The sequence below is a fragment of the Camelus dromedarius genome, chromosome 4, assembly GCF_036321535.1.
Source record: "Camelus dromedarius isolate mCamDro1 chromosome 4, mCamDro1.pat, whole genome shotgun sequence".
In the NCBI taxonomy this organism is placed as follows: Eukaryota; Metazoa; Chordata; class Mammalia; order Artiodactyla; family Camelidae; genus Camelus; species Camelus dromedarius.
Genome location: NC_087439.1, coordinates 45,778,622 through 45,792,277, shown reverse-complemented (window position 1 = coordinate 45,792,277; position 13,656 = coordinate 45,778,622). Strand labels below are relative to the sequence as shown.

Here is a 13,656-nt window from a genome sequence, read left to right as displayed (position 1 = left end):
TCATACTAAAACCCGATTCATTATTTTTGCTGAGCATTAATACCATTAAAAGGTTTTTTTCCACCATGTGGAATACATGTGGGTTTACTCTGTTCCTCCAGTAACTACATCTAAACTACAGACCAGTAACCAGGAACTGTGTTTTCACGTGGGCAGCAACAGTACACTTTGCCAGGGTCAACATGCAAAGATGCAGGTTTCACAATGCCTGAAGATTACGAACTCTGTAAATGCAATTATTTGCTTCCAGAGGCTGCTTTGAAGAACAGGGATGAATGTCTGCAGGCTAAATATCTAAGTGCATTTACACACTGTGCTCTAAGAGTCCATGCTTCTCTCACCATGTGATACTTCAGCTTTGTAGGCAATATGGGTTGCTTTTATGACAAATCCATGTTTTTTTTTGTAGGGCAACAGTATTCTGAGCTTTAATGATAAAACTACATGGTCTCATCTCTCTGAGAACTGACAAAATAAAAAATACTGGACCAAAGCTAGTTAAGCTAAAGCACACATGGAGAATTCTCTTTTTTCCCCCCAGTAAATAACACTACTTGATCTCCATCAGAACAGGTTAGCCATCAGATGTAGGTGAGTTACAAGATGAGATGTAACTAAATTGATGAGAATGCTTTTCTTTCAAAATCCAACACAGGCTTTGTAAGATAATTGTGCCTTGTCCATCCTGCAGTTATTCAAGGAAGCCACACTTATTTCAGTGGTGTTGGCAGACCTCAAAAGCTGTTTGGGATTCCTTATTTAAAAATGTCTTTTTGGCTAGCCTTATTATTTCATTATAACACTTGTTTTTGACATCCAATAGTCTTGCTCAGCTCTATTACCACAATCTCCCCTGTCATATTACCAAATGACTAGGAAGAGTGAGTGGGATAATAAAGGAGGGAGAAAGCAAAAAGCACAAGGGGCTCCTGGTCATGGCCTCAGGGCCTCCCCTGTGGTGACAACTATGCCATGGCCTGCCAATTTCTGCAGATCAGTCTACCCTAGAGCTCAGGAAAGCCAGGTTGCAGTGGGGAAAGACAGCAGGGAGATCGAAAAAAAAAAAAAAAACAACAACAACCCACCTCTTATCCCTAGGCTTAGAAAGAGCCAGACAGAGATCCCCAAAGTCCTTGAACTTGAGGCAATTGGAAAGTAACCTCTTTGGCCAGGATTGCTGAGTAGAGAGGGTTCCTATAACATGACAGGGAGGCAAGAGGGCATTCTCCAGAGCAACCCCCCCCCCCATTGGAGATATGATTTGGTACCTCAGTGTGTCTAAACTCCAGAGGACGGAATAGAATGAAAAGGGTGTGGACGTGTGTAACTTTTGGGCCTCACCAATAGCAGGTTTTGTGGGTTGAATTGTGTCCTGTAAAAGATAGGTTCAAGTGTTCATCTGAGTAACTTTATTTGGAAACAGGGTCTTTGCAGACGTATTCAAGCTAAGATGAGGCCATACTGGATAAGGACTGGCCCTAATCCAAAGAAGAGACGGATTTGGGCACACGTGTGGAAAATGTCATATGAAAGTGAAGACAAAGATTGGAGTGATGCATCTACAAGCCAAGGAAAGCCAAGGAATTCCTGCCACCACCAGAAGCTGTGAGAGGCAAGGATGGACCCTTCCCAGGAGGCTTCAGAGAAAGCGTGGCCCTGCAGACACCTTGATTTTGAACTTCTAGCCTCCAGGACTGTGAGAGAATACATTTCTGTTGTTTTCAGTCACCCAGTTTGTGGTAATTTGTATAGCAGCCCTAGGAAACTAATATAGAAAGGGAAGGAAATGGGCCCAATTCTCCCCAGTTTCAGGGACAGGCAAGGGTAGGATTTATCCGAATGAAGGATATGAAAATGGAAGAGAGAAAAGAAGTAGTGATGGGTCATTCTGCTCTCTTTAGGTTGTGAACAACCTAAAACCAAGAATGAAAACTCTTTATACAGACTTGACATGGCACCATGGAGCTTTATCTTTAAAATCTATTTTTACAACAATAAATGATGACGGGCTTTTGCCTGGGTTGGGCCTTCCCCCAGATGCCACTGCCTCTGCTTGGCCTGTGGTCAAGGAGCGCTCTGCTGCCTTCCCTTAACAGGGCTTGTGTTTCTCCTTCAACATGACTTTGCCATCCTCACAACTGGCAAAGGTCCGACACGGGGCAAGGTTGCCACTGCATGTCCACTTGGCTCTCACCCTTACCTGTGCGGACCCCATATTTCAAAGTGTCTCTGCAGTCAACCAGGATCTGCTCCAGGGACTCGGGGTGGTCAGAGAGTTCCAGGTTGAAGCCCTCCATGCCTTCCAGCAGCTGGTGGGGGTGATGAAAGTCCAGCACCTTGGTGGAGCGATCAAACGTCTTGCGGACATAGTTGAGGAGTATGTCCACCACCTCCAGTAAGAATTGCACAGTTTGCTCCTCCCCATTCTTAGCTGGAAGCAGATCTGAAGGGGGAATAGCCAATGAGTGGTTATAACATGACTCCTACCTGGATTTCTTCGGCTTAGAAATCCCCAATAGCCATAATATCTTTATAGGCCTAATTTTCTTTCAGGATATGTATGCACGTTGAGAATCTGATGTACCATCTCCCCAGAAAAATGCACGTATGCATATGCATGGCAGCTTTGCATATATTGCATACATAGAAAGTTGTTTCTAATAGTTAGGCTGCTCAGAAATGATCATTAAAAAAGTGCTTCGATGAAGTGAGCCAGAAGGAGAAAGAAAAATACCATATGATACCACTTATATGTGGAATCTAAAAGACACAAAAGAACTTATTTACAAAACAGAAGCAGACTCTCATAGATACAGAAAACAAACTTATGGTTACCAGGGCAGGAAGTGGGTGGGAAGGGATAAATTAGGAATTTGAGATTTGTAGGTACTAACTACTATATATAAAATAGATAAACAAGTTCATACTGTGTAGCACAGGGAACTATGTTCAATATCTTGTAGTAACCTAATATGAAAATGAATATACATATGCATATGTATGACTGAAGTATTATGCTGTACACCAGAATTTGACACAGCATTGTAAGCTGACTATACTTCAATAAAAAAAAAAAAGTGCTTCAAGAATCCATGAGTAGCCTGTCAATGCTGTTGTCCATTTGCAGGCTGACAGGGTACCTGTGAGGCATGTGATGGACAGGGCTTCTGTCTTGCCTCCCCCAATTCCAGGTGAGTGCCTCTACATCTGGTTCAGGTACTGGGCTTTTGGTTTGATGTTATGATGTGCTTGATCTGCTGCTGGTGGAGGGTAAGGCCTCTGTGAGTAGAGGCTGAGGTCCCCCTAAAGAGGATGGTTCTTTATGGTGTCTTTAGACAGAAAACTAGAACCAGAAGATGGGGCTCAGGAAGGTGGGAGAGGGAGCTCCTGCCTCTCTCTTGACCTTATCCTTTTGGGCTTGGACTTTGGGATGCCTGGAGGGGACTTTGGGTTCCAGCCTCTGTTAGGCAGAATCAGGCTTGGGGAGGAAAGCTGTAGGGGACCCCAAAATGAAGTTGTAAGCCATTACTCAAAAACAGACTGTCTGTATAGGAGGCTCTGTGTCTATTTCTTGGATTATCTCTCCAAGGTTTAGTGAGTCTTGTTGACTGTTCTGGTCTGGCCTCCATGACTTATGGGGAGTTCATGGGAAGGAGTGGGGGTGGGTTTACCTTTGAGCTGGTTGGGAAAGCCCGGGAAAGCACTGCCTGAGACCACGTTGCAGGGGCAGCAGTAATGAGTGAAAGATTTCCAAAAAGAAATCGAGTTTTAGGACAGTGCTTCGTTATGAAGCCCAGTTACACAGCTTCCCACAGGGTGATTCTGTGGTGGTTGTTGCCACCACCTTGGAGGATAAATGTTAACGGATCATTGGATTTTTTTCTATGAAAGTTCTTTGGATTCTGAGATGCTATGAATCTATGTTTGTCTTTACAAGTGTCTTTAGAGTTGACTGTTCTGATTGCCCTCATTCAGCTCTCAAATGTTGGAGACATGGGAAGTAAGGAAGGAGGGAGTATATTCTATTCAAATATGGGAAAAGCAGTTTTGTGATGGTTCAAAGAGAGTAATGATATTTTTGGTCAAAGAAGCAAAATTTCAGGAAAAAGTCAAGAAATTCAAATAAGGAACCTACTGGATAGGGATGGGGCTGGGGCTGGGGACTACCTCGAGCAAACAGGTTGGAGAAGTCGGTCTCTGTGCGCCGGAAGCGGCCATCCCTGTCGCTGTTTTCACAGGAAAGCAGGTTCTTGGAGGACTGCCTCTCCTTGAAGGCACTCACAAGCCTACTCTTCTCTTCCAGGCTGTTGGTCCTCTGTAAGAAGCCTGTAGCACAAGAAGCTGGGTCAGAGGGAGTGCACCAAACTCCCATCCTTGGAGGGTCAGCTGCTGGCCCAGGTCAGCTCTCCAAACAGGGTTCTCGCATCTCCTGAGAAGCCACTGAGTGTCTGTTTTATATACAAGGGCTCTGGCACTGCTCGCCTTCAGGCGGGGAGGGGGCAGTGCCAAGTGTCATCAGTGGCACAGACCCAGTCATGCAAGAGAGAAAAACAGTAAGCGAAGCCCATTCTCCTCTCTGAACATGACAGTGAATGCAGAATTAAGTCAATTGGACAGCTTCCACTCCAGTAACCAGCCCCAGGATGGGGTTTTAAGGGAAGGGACGCAAACGGAGAGGATGCTGCCAGCACTGGGTTTATGGGCTGTGCAACCAGAGGGAGGAGGGGGTGAGGACCAGCAGAGGGAGGGAGGGAGTGAGGACCAGCACTGAGGATTGGGGAAGTTTCTTTCCTTGGGCACCACATAAATGCTACCAGGGTTGAATGTAAGTTTAATTTTTCGGACCCAAACCTAAAGTGCAGTTTTTCCTATACCACCCTTTCTCCTTGAATAAAGGTATTGGGGAAAGAGACAAGAAAGCCTAAAATTTTATGTGTGGTGACATTTAATTCTAGAAATACTGATTGAGCACCTACTGTGGAAAAGGACTTTGCTAAGCATTTAGGATGGGGCAGATGAAGATAAATGAGACTGATCCCCTCTTCTCTGGGAGCTTATAGCTTGGTAGATGGTGACCAACAACATAGTGAAGCTAGAAAGCCATCCAAGAACTCCACGGAGTTGACCTCTGAGCCCAGAGTAGGCTTTAAAGCACCTCCACTCTGGCCCTCAGAAGGAGTGGAAATCTCTCCAACTTGAGACGAGCTGCAAACAGCACCAGCAGCAAACCCAAAAGGGCTGGAGACTGCCAACTAGGAGTACATTCCCTGCCTCAGTTCCTCCACCCACCCGTCCCCTCTGGACCCACTCCTTCCCTCAGCATCTTCTCCAGTTCAGCCTTGATCTTAGCCTGAAATGCAACACCCTGAAAAAAAAGAAAGTTCTAAACTCCTCAGTGACCCCAAAGCTGTCTTTGTAGATGCCAAGGTCCTTGGGGAGTCATGCACATCACAAGGCAGGCTTGGAGGAAAGTCCCAGAGGTTGGAGGAGAGACAAGTTAATCTGGGGAATTTGGCTTTACTTCCCCAGGATTGCAGTTCAGTGGTGAGGGGTGGAGGAAGGAGGGCTGCAGGGGAAGACTGCGGCGATTAGAATCCTCCCACACACACAGGAGCAGGGTCTATTTTTGGAGGGAAGAATAGGAAGGCAGAGACATCAGGCCTTTCATTGTTCCCAGCACCTTTTAAACTTACCACAAAAGCCCTAAAGGATATCAGGAGGGGGACATAATAGAGCTCCATACTTGGATATAAAGATTGGGGTGGTCTATCCTCTCCCTCGCCTCTTCTCCTACATTCTGAATTCCTCCTCCAAATCCCCAGAGTCCAAAACCAGGAGTCTGCACTCATTAACCAGAGGGATGGATGCAGGATTCCCTGGCTCCTGAGTGAGATTGCTCCCCTGTGCCCAGAACAGGGAGCTGTGGAATGCTGCCACACTAAAAAGATCAAATCCATGTGCTCTGATGGAGGTGAGGTCCTGCCTAGCTGAATGCCTGCTCTTTCGATCTCTGATCTCTGGCAGGCTTGGACTCACTTCTGGCAAAGTTTTAAGTCTCTCTGCCTTGAAAGCCCTTAGCAACTCCTTTCCTCTGAGAAAGGACTTCCATTTGGGCTTTGGATATTAATCTCCAAAGGAGGTTTTGACACAGGCGTTCCCAGAGGTGTCCTGATAGGAACGGAAATGACAATTATGACACAACTTTAAACCTGAATCCCATTCCTGGACACACTTCCTGAAATGCTCTAGGAATCAGTGTTTTTACATCTTGTAATTGTCTTATGAATAACATACTTACATTAAATTATAATTTGTGTTAAAAACCATTAATTAGCTAATATAAACACTAAATGGATATTATTATTGGAATAACTTTTTCAGAAGGTATCTGTTTTCCAAAATATTGGGAGCCTCAATAAAAGGGAAATGACCCAGTCCTCTCTGGGCTCTGAGAGGCTCTGGAAGGAATTGGATGCTTCGCCCAAGGATGACGGGATAGTGGATGATACTGAGGTCTGTACTTTGACAACTTCCCTGGCAAACAAGGGGTCCTGGAAACAGAGGTCCCTGAGACTGAAGCTGATTGTACTCCCTTCTGGCTCTTCATCTCAGCTATGAGGACCTGGTTTAAGCCTGTGATTAACTGGGAACTTAGCTCAACATTCTTAGGAGGCAAAGAGGCAAGCAGAGGAGAGCTGAAGCCTCAGTTGGCTTTGGTCAAGTTGTAGCCCTGCCTAGCTTCCAGTGATGAATAGGAGGCAAGGCTGCAAGTCATGACTCAACCTCTGGGCCAAGGGAGGATCCTGCTGCTGGTTCCTCACTGCTGCCCCCAACTTAAAGGCCTAATCAGACCAGTGAGTGGCTGTAAGTGTGAAGAACTGGAGAGCACCAGCTCAAGCCAGTTGTTTCCAAGTGAGGCTTGGAGCTGTGCCTGGTGTAAGGGCACATGCCCAAGGGGGCAAGTGAGGACCGAAGTGCAACCCCCCTGCTCTGGCTCACCTAGCTGTAGGATGGAGTTGCATCTCCCTAGAGGAAGGGGCTATTTGCCTGATTTTTCTGGGCTAAAAGTACCCTGCCAGATCTCCTCTCCCCAAACCTTTTTTTTTTTTAAACTTCACGAGAAGCCATAGATATAGAGTATTTGAAGTCTTTCTCTGTTAAAAAGTTGGCAACTGATACAAAGTTAAACACACACATACAAACACATACACACACTGCCTAGGCTAAATAAAACTGCTCAAGGGCTGTAACTGGCAGCCAGTTTGGGACCTCTGCATAAAAAAGTGACTGAGGCCAAAGGACACACTGGGAAGTTAGCAGAGTCCAGAGCCAGAACTGAGGGCTCCCTACATCTCTTCTATTTAGGTCATGCCATCATGCCTGTAGCCATCCCATTCTACCTCTTGGCAAGACCCTGGGTTTCTTCTGGCCGACTGCTCTCCCAGGGGATTCTGCTCCCAGAGCAAAGAGTTCCACTGGTGAGACCTGGGGCCTTCCTTGCAGCTTTATTCTCCTAGGGGAGGGGGCAATCCAGGAGAGGGGATAGGAGAGTGGGTAGCGGTTGAATCAAAATTCAAGGCACTGAAGATGCTTAGTGGGGGTCACTCGGGGCAATGAATTTGGAAGTGAGATGACCATTAGTCCCTCAGCTACCTTAAGGTGAAAGGTCAAACCAATCTGGATAGTGTCAGGTCAAGAGGGTCATGAAGGTCTGGGATTAAGGGATGAAGGTATCTGTGTGGACGAGGGGAGGGGCCTGTGGATTCAGGTCAAAACCAAAGACTGCACTTTGTCTTGGGAACTAAATTAACGGAGAAAGCCTGAGTTGGCCCAAAGTATGGAAAATAAACGCTAATGTGGAGCCTCCTAACCTGCCTTTAGCAGAAGACAACTTCCCCTTAACACACTACCTGTCAAAGGTGTCGCAACTTTCCTGAAAGTAGTGTCGGGGAGTAGGGTAGAAGCAGAAGAAACTCCCCCAGGGTGGTAGCCCCCAAATGCCCAAGAACTCACCCTCAGGGGAAGCTGATGCAAACTTCTGTTCCCCTATTCCGGGGCCCAGGGGAAGCTCCTGCCCCTTTACCCTTTAGGGATACTTTGGGTGTGTCTCTCTTTGGGACGTTTAGACCTTTTCTTCTCTGGGACTCCAGGACCTGCAGTAGGGGAGGCAGGAGGCACCTCCCTGGGCCGAGGTCAGGAGGCGGGGATGCGGATGGATGAAGGCTGCCTGCCAGGCAGGGCTAGGACCGCGGGGAAAGCAGCCCTCACCCCGAGCCTCCTCCACCCTGTCCTCGACCGCGTCGGGCGCCCGGGGCTCGCTCAGTTCTGCTTGCCCGGCTGCAAGACAATGACGGCTGCTGAAGCCGAGCGCCGCGGCCGCCAAAGGGACCTGGCGCTAAACGGTCCATTAAGCTGGGAATGGCGGCTGGGGGAGGGGGCTATTTATAGAACAAAGCTCGGCTGCCGCCAGCTGCCCCCGCGCGGGGACGCGGCCCCAGCCTGGCCCCACGAACCTCGCGTGCTGGGGAGAGGGTCGAAGCTCGGGGCCACCCCGCCGCGGGGCTGGGCTTTCCCTGTAAAACAGCTCGGACTAGGAGTTGAGCAGCCCTTTCTCACCGTAAATGCTGCTTCCGGGATCGAGGGGACCGAGCCCCAGAAACGCGGGGAGGGCGTCGCGTGGCAAAGCGGAGGAGGAAGGATGACCCCCGAAAGCTGCTAAAGAACCCCTCTCGCTCCAGCCACAAACTGCCGCCGCCCTGGGGCCCCGGGAAGCGGGGCAGCTGGGACGATCTGGCCCAGAGACCACCGGCTCGCCCGCCCTCTCGGACGCTCCCGGGCTGGGCAGGCGTGCCCAGCGCCTGCTCCGCCGCTATCTCCCGCGCGCAGCAGCTGACGGATGGCCTTTTAATAAGCCCCTCGTTAATCTTCCTCCGCCTCTCCACCCCCTGCCCAGGGACGTCCGTATTTTCTGGCCCGATAAGGCTAGAGATTTTAGACGGTGAAATGTAGCAAGGAAATCGAGTCCTCATTGTTCAGCCGGAGCCACTCAGCTGTATCCCTTCGAACAAATCTCCTTTTTTTCCTTTAAAAAAAAATGCACCCCTTGGGCGTTTTCATTTTGACCCTCACGTCTCCAGAAAGCAGTTCTTTTTCTTCTCCAGCTCCCAGATCTATTTTCCTTCCTCTCTGGTAAGTCGTGCCTGATACCCCCTTTCCCTCTTGCGGCCTCACACCCCCGCCTGCCCTCTTTCCCTTCCTTCCTCTCCTTCAAAGGCAAGCTCGGCAAACCCTCGAGCTTGTGCCGCCCGCACCTCCTCCAGGCAGGCCACGAGGGCTGCAGGCAATCGTTTCTCTTAGCCGCCAAGGCCCCAAAGAACGAAATCTGAACGCATTTCGACGGACGTCAAAAACCTCCAGCCGAGAAGGCCACTTGCAACGCGCGATGGTGGAGAGGGAAGGGGGACAACGTGTCGGCCACGGTCTTAGGCGGATATCTTGCCTTGGGCCTGCTCTCCAGGAAAGCCAGGCCGTTTTACACCACCTTCGGGAAGCGCAGGCGGAACGCATGGGTCGGTACGGCCCCAGAGCGGGGTTGTCACGCGGGAGCGCTGTGCTCGCGCCCAGCCAGGAAGCCCCACGGAAGCGCAGGACTCCAGTGGGAAAGGTCCCTCGCGGGCGCTTCAGGAGAGGGCAGAGGAGGGTCAAGGCCAGTAGACGAGCGTCTCTGCCTGGCGTCCGGGCTGTAGACACCTTATAGGAAACCAGACCCAAAAGCCAGGATCCCCTTCCGCTTAAGTCCCACTCTTCTTCACCAACAAAGCCCGCTCGCCTCGCCTCGCTGCGGGGCCCCAGCGGGCCCTTTCACTTACCACAAATCTTCAGCCCCAGTTTTCTGGTGCATCCGTGGGCCACGCCGCACCAGGTGTCATACGCTAGAAGGCAAGAGAGGTGCCATCAGTGAGGGTCGGACCGTCGGGGCAAAGGTTTTCTGGGGAGGATGAGGGCAGGTCTTCGCCAGTGCGCCTCATTGAGAAGCTCTTTCCCAAAAGGAACGAAGACCCAGATCTTCGGGCCGATGGACAGACTTGTGCCCTCCAAGGCCCTACCACACGCCCTTCCTGCTCCCACCTTGGGTACAGAACAATGTCTCTGAGAGCCGCGAACCCAGAGACCCGGCCTTGCCTCTGAGCGGCCCCTGTGGAGTAGCAGCCAAGGGCTAACCCCACATGCAAAGGGCCAGGCCGGGACCCTCGAGTTACTCAGCACCGACCCTCGGGCTCTGTCCCTTGGTTTCCACCCCGAAGACTCGAAGGGCGACCACAGCGGCCCGGAAAGGGAACACAGAGACATCTGGGATCAACACATCTCATAATTTCTTGGCGGGTCTCCAGCCGAGTGGCAGCTTAAAATAAACTGGCATGAAATGGGGTCGCGGAAGAGTTCAGAAATTAATTGGGTGAAAAATAGTATTTGACTAGATGATCGGGCTCGCATGGCTGCTCTTCAGTGGGACTGGGGAGTCGGTAAGACAACAGTATGCCTCCAGTCCTCATCGCCTGCCCTCTCTTCCCAACCTGCCCCTCATTAACCCTTCCCTCAGACATCTCGGATCTGGAGCTGGTGAAGGCGAAGGGAACCGGACACTTATCCTCTGCGTCTGAATCGCGGACCCAGGCGCTGCCATATTCTCAGACTCCTAGGCATCTATCCTGCCTCCGGGGTTCAACTTCCAGCGTGGTGGATCTAGTGTGAAATTCCCCTAGGATTCCTTAGACAAGGCTCCTCCAATCACTCCCATCCCCCACCCCATCCTGGCCCGTGCCTTCAGCAGGGCGCGGATGTTGGCTGCGATAAGGACAGTGACATCCATTAAACCCGAGGCACAACAGAGCCACAGCGGGGAGAAGAAATAGCCCGACATCAGTGAGACAGCATGCCACATATGGAGTTCCTGCAACAGACAGTAAATTGGTGTGAAAGCTAAACCCTAATAATGATACCTGGCAGTTAAATAGTTATTTCCACCCCATAGAGTGCTTTTATTTTAAACAATGTCTCACCTAATCCTCATAACAACCCTATGAAACAAGAGGAGTCATCATCTGAGACTCATTTTACAAATAAAAACATTGAGGCTCAGAGATGCTGGGAGTCTTCCAAGGTCACTCAGCCATGGCATTAGAGTTCAGATCCACTGCACTGCCTTTTAGAGTTGAGGATTATAGTGAAAGAAAGGGAGAGGTAGGGAGAGGAAGTGAGAGACCCCCTTTGAGGTAGTGAGAGTAGGAAAGATTGAGCGGCCAAGGGCAAGAAGGAGGGGATTGCTGGAGCAAAAGGTGGAGTAAGGTTGTGCGGACTGAGCAAGGAGACCTAGAGCGGCAGAGAAGCAGAGCCAGCTGGGCGGGTGAGGATGTGTCTGCAAGGAAGGGCGAGAATGGGTAGACAGCCAGACATGCGTGTGCAGCCTAGGAGATGCTCACACCCCGGCTGGGCTGGAGGGCAGGCGATGGTGTTCTCAGTACAGGTGCTTCATGCTCTTCCCTGGCCGAGTCCTTGGCTATTTTCCCTCCCCCTTGGCGGCTTCCAGGTGCGGCAGGTCGTGTGCGAACTCAGGTCAGCACCTCTGCTGGGTCTCAGACCCAGGGTTCGGCGCATGCGCTCCAAAGGGCTTGCTGCCTCTGGAAAGTAGGTGCGCGGGTGGCTGTGGGGTGTGGGTCTCAAGGGTGGGTGAACAAAACGGCTGCCCAGCCCTGCCAGATATCAAAAAGGGGATGGGAAACATGCAGAGGACTGGAAAAGAAATCTATCAAGGCCAGAGCATCAGACAAAGGCGTGCAGGCCTCCTGTTTCTCTTGGTCTGTTCTGGCCAGCTCTGGTGGCCAGTGCCCAGCTCACGTGCCACCAAGGCTGGAGGCTCTCCCGAGCCCCTCTTTGTTGTGTGGGTAATTGTAGCTTGCATGGGGAGCGGGGAGAGGGAGCTGCAAAGGGAACTGGAACGTAGGCTAAGAATTTAAGAGAAGGCCTCTGGCCCGGAAGCCAAGGGCAACACCTAGGAGTTGGATAGAGGGCTTACCCGATAACATCCCTCCCCCGCCCCGTCTTCGCTGGTGAGAACAATTGACGTTTTCTCAAGCTTATATAAAGCGCCATAAAAGCAAAGCAATAAGCCATTTTTCTAACCACACTACCATCCCTAAGCCCCTTTTACACAGAAATTCTGGGGCTGTTACTATCTGGAGCTGACAGATTTTGAGGGAGCACATTTCAAACCAAATCGGAAAAAAGGAAAACAATTCCTTCATCGCCACGCGTCTACAAAGAGGTAGGAAATCAATCTGAATTAAAGACAGATTCTGGAAATGGGTTGCGGAGCCGCGTGGAGCTAAAGGTGGGGAAACATTAACCTCTCCACCTTTCATCTGGTTTCCCTTTTCTTCCTCTCTCTTCCGGACTTGTCAATTGCTGACAGGTCTTGGGCGCTGGAGGAAAGAGAGGGCTGCTCTCTAGCCCTGGCAAAGCTCTGGCCTCCTCCTGGTTCCCTACTTCTTGCCACTCAGGATGCTGCCCGCTTTTTTTTTTTTTTTTTTTTTTTGTCTCTGAAATGTAATTGTCTAAAATGTCGAGGCTTGATTTCAAACCGTTTTATGCACCTTTCTTACCCCTGGCTTCTCCCTCACTCATCAATAGCTCAACGCAAATTTGAAGCAATTAGGGAACCCGAGTTTTCTAAAAGCTGCAATTAACGTCGAAATTTTCGCTGATTATAGACTTCGAGCACAAGGCAGGAAGAAAGGAGGGGGCAGTCAGATCTCGGCTCAACGAAAGCTGAAGACAGAAAATTCTCTATTCCAGCTGAGACTCCCGGCTCCTCACACCGCCCGGTGCCCTGACCCCTGTCGTCCCTCCAAGCAAAGAAACCATACACAACAAAAACAACACTCTCGCCAAGCGTCCTTTGCCCGCAGCTAAGCCTCGGAGGATCGCCGCCGCTCTGATCCTGCGTGATTCCCTTTTTCTTAGTGCCCTGGAATCGCCTAGCATCCCTGGCAGTTGAACGACCTCTGGTCGGAACCTGGGTCAGGGCCCCATTTCTTTCCAACCTCCATCATCTGGGCGGCTCTCCCCCTTCCCTTTCCGCCAGTGCTGCCGCCTCACGTCCCAGCGCCCCCATCTTCCCCGCAGTCCATTTGATAGGAAACTGGGGCAGGACCTACTTGTGGGGCGCAGGTTGGTAGTATTGGGGTCCGCCCCCGCGTTCGAGGAGGTTGCGGACGAGGAAGGGGTCGAAGACGCCATCAGCTCAGTTGTCCCGGGGCCTCTGATGTCCGGGGTCCTCGGCCGGTTGGGCGCAGGAATAGGCTGCAAAGAGAAACGAGAGCTGTGCGGGGAGGGCTTCCGGGGTCCGGCACGCGGGAGGAGACTGAGTGGACGCGAGCGCGAACGATCGCGCTGAAGTCTGGGCTCCGGAGAGAAAGGCGAGAGGAAGGGCAGCTAGCGGGTTGGGTCCGGGTGTGCGGGGCGGAGGACTGGGAGAGGAGGAAACGTGCGCGCGAGCTCTGGGACTTGGGCGCCGGCAACGTAGCCCGGGCGACTCTCTGGCAACACGGTGGGGGCGAGAGGGAGCGCAGCGCTGAGACCAGGGGAGCCCAAGGCCAG

The 13,656-nt window shown here is 50.9% G+C and overlaps 1 protein-coding gene across 2 annotated transcripts in view; it reads right to left on the bottom strand.

Annotated features, from left to right (window-relative positions):
* GAD1 (glutamate decarboxylase 1) overlaps nucleotides 1-13,656 on the bottom strand; it is a 38,734-nt gene that overhangs the window by 23,729 nt on the left and 1,349 nt on the right. For both annotated transcript variants that reach the window (XM_031451631.2, XM_031451630.2), the window contains exons 2-5: nucleotides 13,215-13,359; nucleotides 9,870-9,932; nucleotides 4,168-4,326; nucleotides 2,201-2,443 (exon numbers count right to left, since the gene is read on the bottom strand). In XM_031451631.2, coding sequence (XP_031307491.1) covers nucleotides 2,201-2,443; nucleotides 4,168-4,326; nucleotides 9,870-9,932; nucleotides 13,215-13,296 — 547 coding nt within the window. In that variant the 5' untranslated portion in view covers nucleotides 13,297-13,359. The remainder of the gene's footprint in view (nucleotides 1-2,200; nucleotides 2,444-4,167; nucleotides 4,327-9,869; nucleotides 9,933-13,214; nucleotides 13,360-13,656) is intronic.